The sequence below is a fragment of the Helianthus annuus genome, chromosome 14 (assembly GCF_002127325.2).
Source record: "Helianthus annuus cultivar XRQ/B chromosome 14, HanXRQr2.0-SUNRISE, whole genome shotgun sequence".
In the NCBI taxonomy this organism is placed as follows: Eukaryota; Viridiplantae; Streptophyta; class Magnoliopsida; order Asterales; family Asteraceae; genus Helianthus; species Helianthus annuus.
This window is the reverse complement of record NC_035446.2, coordinates 18,071,071-18,084,181: the sequence shown is the minus strand read 5'-3', so window position 1 is coordinate 18,084,181 and position 13,111 is coordinate 18,071,071. Positions and strand designations below refer to the sequence as shown.

Below are 13,111 nucleotides of genomic sequence, written 5' to 3'. Positions count from 1 at the left end.
ACAAATTTTGTATACAAAACCCCAACATACCGAGGATAATTGTATCCTTACAAATACTCAATAACTGCTTAATATATAATTAATCGTGTGAGGTTTTGTAAAATAGTTTGCAAAAAGGAGATTACTCACATTGCTGTCTTAGGTTTTCTGTAAGGGTTTCCTGGGGATAATATATAAATTAAACAAATGCACACGCGTTAGTATAATAACCCATTTTAACATTAGTAATACCCTCCCCGAGACGGCATTCCAACGACTACGTCGGGCAGAACCACAACAGCCGTTCCGGAACCCTAGATCAATCGGGTAGCGTATCTAATACGTATCCAGGGGTTATGATACTTACAACGGAGCAGAACTTCGTTATTTAGGGGGGGTATAATGCGCGGGTATTGTGATTACACTACAGAAATTTAGATAGAATGAAAGATTTTGAACGATCGAAAATGAAAGCTGGTGGCCCCTATTTATAGGGTTATTCGTCGACCTCGTCGCGCCCCGCGACGGAAACCACAAAGGGCTTCGCGGCCCGCGACGCCAGCTAGGGTAGGCCCTAGCTTGGCTGACTCGGTCACTAGCCTCAACATGCACTCGACACGTGGCGGCACCGGGTTAAGCCGGGTGGCCAGGCTGTCGTGCCCCGCGACGGCTCACGTGGTATTCATCGCGCCCCGCGACGACCCCTTAAATTTTGTTTTTAATTTATTTTAATAAAATTTAAGGTATTCGTGGTCCATTTTTGCGTATGGGGTGTATTTTAGGACATATTGGGGTATTTTAATATATTTTAGGGTGTTGGAAAATTTTCAGGAGGGTTGTTATAATTTCGGTACGTTTTACACTAGATTCTTGTACATCTTTGATCTACACATCATTTTCTACGAGATTCTCCTTTGAAATCTCACTTTTCACCATGAAATCCCTCGGATTTGAGCTCTTGTAGGTGATGTCACCATGGCGGTTTGTACCAAACTGTTGTGTGATGTCATTCTAGCCAAGATCTAGCTCAGATCTAAGGAATTTCATACGTTTTACACTAAATCTATGCTAGATCTAAACGTTTCAAGCTAAAATCTATGTTTATCTTCATCTTTTTCTTAAACTTTTACCTAAAACGGTGAGATCCGGATTTAAACGGACTGAAGACTTGATTATTAGTCTTAAGTCGGTTTGGAGAAGGATTGTCGCCAGAAAAGATGACCGGTGTATGGATTCTAACATAAGCACCGTCTCGGATAGACGACTGGACGGACTGGGGTGATTCCCATCCGATCAGATCGGCTGTACAACGATGTGTTTACCGTTGTCTCAATACGTACCATGTCGTTGCTGTTTGACCAGAAACTTAGAAATTTTGCAAGTCTAGGAACGAGACAAGGACACCCAATCGAGTGGCAACCCGATCGGATAGCCATCCGATCGAACAGCCACCCGACCAAGTAACACTTGCCCCTTAGCCATAAACAACTTGATACTTTGAACCTCTGATCGTTGAGTGGCAGTCCGATCGGATAAGCATCCGATCGAACAGCCCTCCGATCGAGGCAACAATGGATCTTGGAACTTTTCAATACTTAGAACCTTTTGAGACTTGAATCCTTAAAAACTTAGAACTTGAATTGAGTGGAAATCCGATCGGATAGCCATCCGATCGGATAGCCATCCGTCCTCCACACATTTGTCATCTCAATCGATTGGCGATCCGATCGGACAGCCATCCGATCTGGTGACTGATCCGACACTTGTGCAATCTCGTTGTTTTGTCCGACACTTATCCGTAGTAATCTAATCAGGCTAAATCTAAAGAGCTCCCTTTGATCCAATAACAGTTAGACTGTTAAGCAATCACTGTGAGTATACTCGATCCCTTTTTGTTTTAAACTTTGGGATGTAACATGTATTCTATTAAACTACGATACTTAAGACTTTTGCAAACTAAACTCGATCCTATGTGTATGTGAAACTTGTGATTCTTGTATTCTATTTGTGCTATATGGACGTTTAATCCAGGGTGCGTAGTTCCGCCTTAACAATAGTAGCGCTATAGGAGATGCACTTCCCCATTATTCTTGGGGGTATTGTTAGGAGGATTCTAGTTTTTCTTGAGACTTGGGAAAACAACAAAGCATCGGGATACTTGGGCTATCACTTGTGGACTGCGAACACTAGCATGGCTGAAACTATTTTATTACACTTACATATGGATATGAGTTGTTTTAATCTATTATGCTATTATTCAAACTTATATACTCGCCAGTACCTTTTTGTACTGACTCTATTTAATACATGTTGCAGGCTAACAGGTTGCTAGGATCCATGAAATAAGCTAGGATGAAGCCTAGAAACTACATTTAGTTAATCTAGAAACTTGAAACTATGTTGATGATTTTGATGTTTTGTAATGATGGATTGGTGTTTGTTAGACAATGTTGCATGAAATCTATTAATCTATATTGAAACAATAGTGTTATGGAATCTCATGAGCAATCTGAACGCTTAGTGCTCGCACCCCGATGTTTCCGCCATCGGTTGGGGTGTGACACCTTAGTCAAGAGTCGGCTTGAAAACTGAATTCCACCGGAAGACGGACCGATTTACGGGTCCAAACATGAAATTCCATCAAAAACAGCTCGTCGGTTAGAAAAGGGGATGATACCCATCCGATCGAAGGAACTGGGTTTGGTATGTTTCCGTTGTTTGACACGTCGTCACACTGTCTCCATTAACTCAAAGCTTAGAAAATTTTACGATACTTCACCCACTGACCATCTGTTCGAATGGTCATCCGATCAGATGACCATCTGTCCAGATGATCTGATTAGGATAACACTTTCTTTTTTTTTTTTACAGGACACTATGATCAAAAACTTTAACAGTTCACAGACACCTACACATTGTTCGAATGGCCATCCGTCCGGATAATCATCCATTCGGATGATCATTCGCTCGGATAGTCTGTCAGACACTTTAACTCGATTTTCGCACTATTCGACACTTTATTCTCGACCGGGTCAGCACTTAGAGGACTTATGCTCTGTTCCCCACACGCAGGCTGATCCAGTGCTCCCTTCAATCCAATCCTATTGTGTTTAGGATTCTAAGCACCCACTATGAGTATACTCGATCCCCTTTTGCTTTAACACTTTGGGATGCAACATGTATTCTATATTAAACATTTGACACTTGAAACTTGTTTATAAACATGCTCAATCCGCATTAAACATGAAAACATGATAATTGTGTCTTTTATGCTATGTGAACGTTTGATTCTTATGTGTAGCTCGCCTTAACAATTATAGCGCTACAGGGGTAACGCACCGCTCTTTGAGTCTTGGGGAGTATTGTTAAGTTTTGATTCTTTTACCTCCTCTTTGTTGCGATGAAGTAGGAAAGGCACGTTAACGCGTTGGAGACTTTGGTTACCATATGAACCACGTTAACTAGCATGCTGAAACTTGTGATATGTTGTTCATGTTGGATACGAGTTTTATACGTTTAAACTATTATGCTATTTATTCAAACTTGTATACTTGCCAACAATTTGTTGATTGTATTTTTATACATATTGCAGGTTGATAAGTTTGGATGTGAAGAAATCAAGCTAGGATGATACTTAGAAACTCATCCAAGAAAGACAATATTTTGAAACATGTTGAATTGTGATGACATTTTGATACAATTGATGTTTTGTATGACAATTTAGCTTTTATCATGAAATTTTGATTTAATCTATATCGAAACAAGTAGTGTTATGGATTCTCTTGAACAATCTGATTCGCTTAGTGCCGCGCCCCAATGTTTTCGCCACCGGTTGAGGTGTGACAACTAATTTATAGAATAAAATTACAGTGAGTAAAGTTATGGGTACTTAAAAAAATTAAGGTAGAGAAAATGATCATAAGATTAATGAAGGATCATTAATGTGAGGATCATTATTTGAAGAAGTTGTGATATGTCTATTACTAACATCAAAATAATAGACTTAGTTAAAATTTTACTTAAACGAAGACAAATCAACTATGGCCAGAAGTGTAATCATTTAAGCATGTGTGCAAAGTAATCGTGACAAATCAGCTTTGGCAAAAAATGAGACAATCACTTTAGTTAGGCACTTGTTAAGTATGCTATACATGAATGAATTAAATCAGCTTTGGCCGGATATTAAGACATTCGCGTTTGTAATGCACACTCAACATAGCTTTCGTAATACTTGAACGATAAATAGATGTATCAAATCAGCTTTGGACATAAATGATACATCGGAAACTCATTCAAGTTAAGCCATTTTGGTTTTGTAAAATATTATTTGATTCTGATTAATTAACTAAGTATTTACAAAAACCAAATATTAGTTCACATTAACAGAATAATAAAGTAATGAGATTTCGAATGAGTGACTTATGAGATTTCGAGTGAGGTCTCGAGTTAGATCTCGAGTTATAATGAGATTTCGAGTGAGATCTCGAGTTATAATGAGATTTCGAGTGAGATCTCGACTTAGTTATGAAATCTCAACTTAACTTGAGATTTCGAGTGAGCTCTCGAGTCAGTTATGAGATCTCAACTCAACTTGAGATTTCGAGTAAGATCTCGAGTGAGTTTTCGAGTAAGATTTCCACTCGTTATGAGGTTTCGAGTCGCAACAACCTGATTGCGAGTCACTAATGCCATCAGTCGCAACAACCTGATTGCGAGTCATTAATGGCAGTCGCACCCTCACTCGAAACCTCGGTTTCGAGTAATGAAGATTGATGCCTTAATGAGATTTTAACTTCATTATGGGGTTTCGAGTTGTAACCACCTGATTGCGAGTCGAAATCTCAGTCGCAATCTCATTATCCTCGTATTTTAGTGAGATTTCGAGTAGAAATCTCAGTCGGAACCTTAGTCGAAACCACTTAATCTCGAAACTTATTCTCCAAGTCTCAAAACCTACTCATTAACAACTGTTAGTTGTGATAAGTTTGAAATTCGAATTTTAAGGGATTTGGTATATCTTGTTTCCTGTTTCAGAAGATATTTTATATGTCACACCCAACCAATGGCGGAATTATCGGAGTGGGACGAAGAAAGATTGCTCATCACACATAACGCTAATTGTGACAATAATTAAATCAAAACCGTTTTGATTTCATAACTCAAATTGTTATTACAATACACGGAATTCAAATTAAGACAAATAAAAGACAAATACAATGAGTTCGACATAACATAAATATTCAAATCTAGCAATTTCTCGAGCGTGTTTCTAGTAATCCCTACTAGATTTCATACGATCGTCATCATCAACCTGTAACATGTTTAAAATAAAGTTCAATGCAAAAGCAAATGCGAGTATACAGGTTTTCATACATAGCATAAAAAGATAAGTTTTAAACAATTCCACATGGTGAGCTAGTCGAAACAAGATAAACAATAAACTGGCATGTGTCTAACTAATCAAACCAAAATAAAACGCAATAAGCTCTAAACATAACCCAACGTTCACAGGCGGTGCGTTAATCCTATAGCTATATATGTCAAGGATAGGCTCGTACGAAGTTAATGAGAAGTCTAACACAAAATGTATAAACCCAAATTTAAAGTATCATGTAACAAGTATGCATTTATGTATAAGGAATGTTTGTGCATTTTAGAAATTTGTATAAGTGTATGTTTTCATAGTTTAACATGTTACACCCCAAAGGTGGTAAACAAAAAAGGGGGTTTCAAGTATACGCACGGTTTTGCAAGCTTCCACTTGTTAATCCGTGAGGGGTTGTTGGTTGTCGGAGGATGAGACACCAAATCCTTCTACACGAGGAAACGTAGGTGTGTGAGTATAGGGTGATAACGAATGATTAGGAATTTGGAATGAAAAGTACATGGAAAGTAAACATATGAGAAAATAACCATCTAACACATAATACTCGTTTTTAACAATATAAAACCCTTAGGGGTTTGAATGTTTTCATAGGTTAAAGCATGGTTGTAAAACAAGGTTTCCAAGGCCGAATACTCACCAAGTAGTCGCTACAAGGTAGGCTCCCGAGGCGACTTTCTTTGACTTCGCCTAAATACTGGAAATCAGTCAAACGCGGTCAACCTCGGCCAAAATCGTATCTAGTAGTTCAACTCGGGCCGAGTTTGACTTAAAATATAATAAAACATAATTTCTATGCCTATCATATTAAAGAACTAATATCATTTTCACATATTTTGTTCTAGATATTAGTAAATTTATGTTATTTGACATATATATATAATTTCCAAAAACTAATTTCTTTATACTTTAACATGTCTGAGTACTCCCCCAGTACTCTCCACCTAAGCCGAGTACTCTCAAATTCCCGGTCGACCGACTAGGGAGCGCCTAGCGACTTTTGCAACCATGGGTTAAAGTACCCATTAGACTCGTAACGGGTATTAGGGTCTTAGATGATGTAACTTAGTATTTTGACAAATAACCATTAGATTATCATCAAAGGTTCGGTTACTATAGATATTATATGTTCTATATAGTATATATTATAAATTTTAGTCCATCAAGTATAACAAGATTATCATAGAAGTCATGCATAGAGGTAGGAAGAAAAATCTTTCATTTTAAGACCTCTTTTGTATTCACCAATGCACAAGTTGTCATAAGACAAAAATGATGGTAAAAGAAAATGCTTTATTTTCTCTAAAATTACTAGAGATTGTTGGAATTGAATTAAGAAATTATAAATCACCAATGATTAACAATCTTTTCTGAATTGAGTTCAAATGATTACAAAACAAATACGAATGCAAATTAACAATCTTTTCCCATATCAATATAATTGCTAATATACATTTTGCATAACCAACAAAAGAATACAATTTATTTTATATCAGTAGTAACTCCATATCAATAGTAACTAACTTCAACCTTTAGTACTAACACACTATCAGCAACACTTTTCCCGCTAACTACCATGCTTACTTTAGTGTTAGTTTCCACTGATTACCAACCAATAGCTTAATGTAGACTTTAGCACTATAATCCAAGAGAAATAATACAGAATGTGGTGTTTATGCTACAACTAACTTAGCTCTAGCATGGCCTTGTGACACCTGGAACTGCTCGGTGATGCCCAAATGTGCCATCAGAAGCCAAACATGAGTCAGAAATTCACCTCCTTTCCGAAGTTGTTGTTCATGCTGGAACCCTCTGCAGTGAGTAGCAGCATATGCTAGAATCTCAATCCATAGTTGACTCATGACTTTCCACATGCGTTCGGTTTCCATTTTCTTCAATGTTAACTCAAGCCTGCAACCATCGAAAAGTGCAGATTTGCACCGGTCTCCCTTCACTTTACTAGGCAAAACGTCAAGAGAACAAACTTTAAGCAACTTTTTACATGCTTTAACTTTTTCAGTAATAGGGCCCTTTTCTTTGAAGTAACGCGTGGCTTCAGCACAAGTGTCGCGATACCTGATCATGCCAATACCTATTGGCAACATAACAGGATACGACACAAGAAGATACAACATATAATCAGATATATGCTTGCTTTCCAAACGATACACATCAATGTCCCCTTGATTGTCAAGCTCTTCTGAGTAAAAGCATAGAGTGGTAGCAATGTGCCATAAGATAATGCTTTGATCGAAATCGACTTTGTTGATACTCCATAGCTGATCATCACACGCATTCTTACGGAGAGAAAAACTACCTTTGTGATTACATAATGCTTTTGGATCAGAGCTGCACCTCATGAACTCTTGAAATTGGTTGTAGATAAGATTTTTCAGGTTGCTAGAAACTTTGCTGTACGTCTTGTACCGATGCTTTACGCGATACTTTTCTATCCCAAGGAGTTTCTGAGTTGTCAAAAGACTAGCAGGCTTCTCTTCAAGCGCGACACTTAGTAGATCTAACTGCGCGATGCATCCTGACCATCTTAGTTTAGTTGGTTGCTTTAAGAATGGAAATATGAGGATGTTGCGTGAGTAGTTGCGCTGGCTCAGCCAAACATCTGTCCGGTCTGAACGCAGCATGGTAATAACAGCAACGATTTCCATTACAACTGATGTTGCAAATAACAGATAAGTAATTGCAACATCAGTAATTCTATAATCATGCACATCACAGAGAAAGCAAAAGCCCACAAGTGACATAAGAAGGATGAAAACACTAGTAACTCGAAGTACTAGCCCGACGAAGGTATACAAGACATTAGCCTTGGTGTAAAGCATGTCATATGCAAATCCGAGCTCAATCTCAACTAGATTGAAAGCTTCCTTAGATTTAAGCTGGCTAAAGTAGAACTGGCTTTTATCTCTATCTTCAAATGTGAGTATGAGATCAACGAAAATCCGTTTGAATGCTTGGAATAGATAATAAGCTTCTGAAATTACATCGCCCTGAAATTTAGGATATGTATTATCATTTACTGGGAACTGGGCTTCTGGGACTTCGCCAACGCTCACATTATACCCCTGTGACTTTCTCAAGTGGTAGTTCTCCAGGAATTTGGGATAATTGGGACCAGGGTCAGGTGAACCAAGCATCGAGTCTCGAAGATACTCGGTGTTTGCTAGTAGTAAAGCACGAATACGTTCAAAGCACTTGATGAAACCGGCTATATAAACCAATACACTTAGTAATGGGAGATTAGAACAACCTGGCCATGACAACAGGAGGATATAGATCGCGACTCCTGATTGAAAACCGACTTCTGCCAAGTGTCGTAACCAAAGTTCATTATCTTCTAATGAGTAGGCGGTAATGGTGTCTGGACCACCAAGGTGAAGAAGGAAAAACGGTGCCCAAAAAGACATGAGCTCACTTGTGTTTGGCTTTTCAGATATTGATACCGGATGAGAGGTGCTGCAAACGTCTAAGGCACTTCGGGTGATGATACTAAGAGCTCCAGATGCAACTGCATATGTGACTAAGTAGGCACACCAGAGAGAAATTCTGATTCGTGTCCGTGGATTGTGTTTCCGAAGGTTGCCAAGTAAAAATAAGACAACTTGTGAAGCGATGCTGATAAAAACCAGTACCTGAAGTGCCCACTCGGTCCATGTCTTCTTTACATGATCTGGTATGATCTCTAATAGCTTCTTGTGATCTCCTCCAAGGGCCAGAACACCTATTGCTGGAAACATGTTACATTATTTGTTACATCGAATAATTGTTTTTGTGTTTTTTCATGGTCAGTGTGCATGTAAAAGGGAGCTTAAGGTAAAAGTTCTAGAGAGGATTCTTGTGGTTTAAATAAGGGAAAAATAACATATTAACCACCTTTAACGCCAAAATTGACAATGTCTTTTAATCCTTTAAAAATAGACATTTCCAAAACCAACTAATCAGAAAAAATGTCAAATAAGCTTAGCCGGCTAAGGAGGCAACCTTCTAGCCTGTAAAAAAACTTGAAAAGTGTACTTGGGGTCCAAAAAACAATTAATCAGCCAAGTAGATATTAAGAGGATGCGTAAACAAAGACACAAGTTGTTTGCTTTAATACATATAGTCATAAACTGATATCACATACGTAGATGACTTTTTCAGTCTCTTAACTCTGATACAAGGATTTACCACAAATTATTAAAGAACATACTCAATAACACAATTCAAAAATAATGAGTAATTTCATAAGAAGCTTGATTCCGCGAGTAATTGAGAATCAACTACTTAATACCTTTGAGCTACTCGGCAAATCTAACTAATCAAATTGATACGAATGCTGAACTCCTTTATGCTCACTTAACCAACCACCTAAATCTAACTTGATAATCCGTGATATATATCTATACCTGGTAATTAAGTAATTGTTTGCGTCACGTATCATAATTTTGTGAGCCTAACATTTCTTTTCTTGCTTCTATTATTTCACCCTTACTATTCTATTTCTTAATTTAATAGAAAAGTTACTAAAAATAACAATAAAACATAATATATCAAGTTATTAAATTACTAAAACATAATATATCAAAATGGTAAATCTTTATTACCGTCTATTAAATATTTCTTTTATTCAAACCGTGTACTACAACGAGAATCTAATCTACCGGCTAGAATAAAGAAATATATAAAAGATGAATGTCAACTAATGTCAAAAGTTAGAGAATTTACCAATGGATGTCATCTACAAACCACGTTCTTGAAACCGCCAACCAAAATGTACAAATCGTATTCTTACAGAAATTCTTAAACTTGCTTCTTGTTTGTGAATAGTTTATAATAATAAAAAGAAAGAATTGGTTTAATATAATGAGAAGAGTAGCTGTATTCCCAATTTCTGGGCAAATTACCAGCAAAAATGTAGAAATGGGTGTGACTTATCTACTTGGCCGGATTAAGCAGCCATGGACCATACACAAATTTGGGAAATGGTGACTTATGTGACCAGTAATTTTCCAGTTGACATGGGTCTTCCACCCATTGTTTCTAGGAAATTGCACCATATCTCTTTTTCTATGGTAAACTCACACACTGCCTAACTCAACTCCTAAATTACGCTTTTTTTTTTTTTTTTTTTTTTTTTTTTTTTTTTTTTTTTTTTTGACAACCACACAACTTAAACTCTTACCATTTGCAAAGACAGCCTTATCAAAATCCTGGGTATCGCTAGACCGAAGACCCTTTGGTGAACCATGTATCTCTCAGTAGTCCTTTGGATTATATTAGTCCGACTGTTTTACAGATTGACCCTGTGTGGTAGAGTGCATTACCATACCTAGAAGAAAGGTTCCAAGAAATTGCATGGTGTCTATGTTAACAATAGTGGTGTGTGGTCCTAATGGAACCTACATGGCAGAGACAGATTGTATGTTTGTGTCCCACTATTTCTATGTATTTAACATTTAAGTTCCTAAGCTAGTAAATTGTAACTGAAATTTCCATGAAGTTTAGAAGGTGTCACAAAATTATAAAAACTACGTGCATATATGCATTTATTTTAAATGTGATTCGATTATTATTATTTCTTAAATGCAAAATTTATAGCTTTAACAAATTAAAATTTTCTGTTAACTTTAAAACTAGTGAGCTAGACCCACCAAGCCCTTTGTGAAATTCTCAGATTTGTAGTGTGAGCTTCCAATATCTAGAGATTGATTGTGACCGCCGACCTTCTTGAACCGCCCTACAGAGGTTTTGGAATTGAGACACAAACATCTTGTAATTAATTTTTAGGGACAAAGTTCATAGTGGCGTTACCAGGAAATATTTTCAAAGGGTGCGGATAAGGGGTAAAACAGTAGACTAATTACTTTGCCACCTTTTACAACCTTATACACACCCAATTTGAAAGAATAGTAAAACAATTTCAATGCGATATCGGCCGCGAATATGCCAATAATAACTTCATTTCTCGCCATGTCCACTTCGAGGAAACCATTTTACCATATAGCATCTGCCTTCCAACCACACCCTCCTCTTATGATTTCCTAACTCCCAACCTTCACCCCATTATATGGAACCATCTCCATCAGCCCTCCCCAACTCCTTCTTTAGTCCAAAGTTCACCCACACCACCTATGAGTCCGGCCCAATCGCCAACCATGCTAGCTCACAGTTCACCGGCCCAATCCACATCACCGCTGAATTCCCTCCCCGTCCAACCCACTTCCTCAGACCTAACCCGAACACCCATTCTCACCTAATCCTGACGCAACACCTGACCCACCCAACCTAATAATACCCCCATTGCCCTCCTCAACCTACTCGACAACCGCATCCTCCACCACCAATTACTTTGGCCGCCCCCTCCTCCTACTCCACAAGTCACTAACCGTACCATGCATACACGCTCCATGGACGGTATATCTAAACAAAGACAATTGTTTACCTCCACACATCCACTACAGTTCCCATCCCAAAAATACCTCAAACTGCCCTATCCACACCAGAATCGTATAATGCCATGCATGATGAGTGTAGTGCACTTATTAAAAACAAGACATGGGAACCCATTCCTTGGTGCCCTAACATGAACATTATTCTCAACATGTGGCTTTTAAAAAAAATTAATTTGATGGCCATTTAGAACAGTACAAGGCTATACCGGTGAGATGGTCAAAAACAACAGGTTGGCATCGTTTGTGGTGAAACATTCAGCCCGGTGGCTAAACCGGCTACCATCCGTACGGTTCTCTCCTTGGCTCTCACTTAGTCCTAGCCGATTCATCAACTAGATGTCACTACTGCTTTTTTCTATGGTACACTTGATGAAAGGGTTTATATGCATTAGCCAATGGGATTCTGTCCTCGAGATTTTCCTTATCATGTTTGCCTATTGAAAAAGTCTCTCTATGGCTTAAAACAGGCTCCACGGGTACCAATGTTTTACTAATTTTGTTCTTTTGCAGGGATTCACGTAGAGCAAGTCCGACAACTCCCTATTTATTTATCGACATGGTTCTCATATTGCTTACCTACTATATTACTTACTTACTGATCTATGTCGATGACATCATCCTCACCATATCATATCTTTAGACAAATTACGCAAGTAACTGATGTTTGTTCTTGCCGAAGAATTTGCTATGAAAGACCTTGGACCACTAACGTATTTTATGGGGATCTATGTCACTCGCAACGGTAATAATATGTTCCTATCACAAACAGCATATGCCAAGGATAGTTTTAGTTGTGTCGGCATGGACTCATGCAAACTGGTTCACACTCCGGTTGACACACAACCGAAACTGAGATTTGATTTTGCTCCTCTCTTTGCTGATCTCACCCTGTTTTGCATTTTGGCAGGCGCTTTACTACACCTCACTTTTACTCGACCAGGTTTTTAGGGATTAATTTTTATTACTTGTGGATCGCATATCCTTAGACCGGCCTGGATCACTGATCCTTACTAACTGATGCAGGAAGTCTGAGGATCACGGTTCCTTATTATTTTTACAACTTAACTAACAATTGTTCTCTGTATATTTTCGTAATGGTATGCAGGTCATGGACGATATGGACCAAGTCATGGCGAGAATCTCGGTCTATATTCGTTGAAGATGCTGCACATGTGGAAATGGTTCAACCTTAACATGCTTGGATGTGGTCACTCATCTTTTTCGGACTTGTTTGTTATTTCCATTTAAAGGGGTTGATCAAGTGTTTAGATATCATTATTGCTATTAGTAGAAAACACAT

At 38.1% G+C, this 13,111-nt stretch overlaps 1 protein-coding gene across 1 annotated transcript; it reads right to left on the bottom strand.

Annotated features, from left to right (window-relative positions):
* Positions 1 to 6,767: 6,767 nt before the first annotated feature.
* Positions 6,768 to 11,331, bottom strand: LOC110908179. The gene is made up of 4 exons (XM_035982913.1): positions 11,224 to 11,331; positions 10,689 to 10,758; positions 10,542 to 10,613; positions 6,768 to 9,107 (listed from the first exon to the last, which is right to left on the bottom strand). The coding sequence occupies exons 1-4, from the start codon at positions 11,329 to 11,331 to the stop codon at positions 7,036 to 7,038; spliced, it is 2,322 nt and encodes a 773-aa protein (XP_035838806.1). The 3' UTR covers positions 6,768 to 7,035.
* Between the last annotated feature and the right edge of the window lie 1,780 nt (positions 11,332 to 13,111).

What these genes read in the sequence shown, in the direction of transcription:
- LOC110908179 (XM_035982913.1), bottom strand. Translation starts at nt 11,331, where the DNA reads ATGGCGAGAAATGAAGTTATTATTGGCATATTCGCGGCCGATATCGCA. An exon ending in TCTTGGAACCTTTCTTCTAG is followed by an intron (nt 10,614 to 10,688) that starts GTATGGTAATGC and finishes AGGACTACTGAG; the next exon opens with AGATACATGGTTCACCAAAG. An exon ending in TAAGGCTGTCTTTGCAAATG is followed by an intron (nt 9,108 to 10,541) that starts GTAAGAGTTTAA and finishes ACATGTTTCCAG; the next exon opens with CAATAGGTGTTCTGGCCCTT.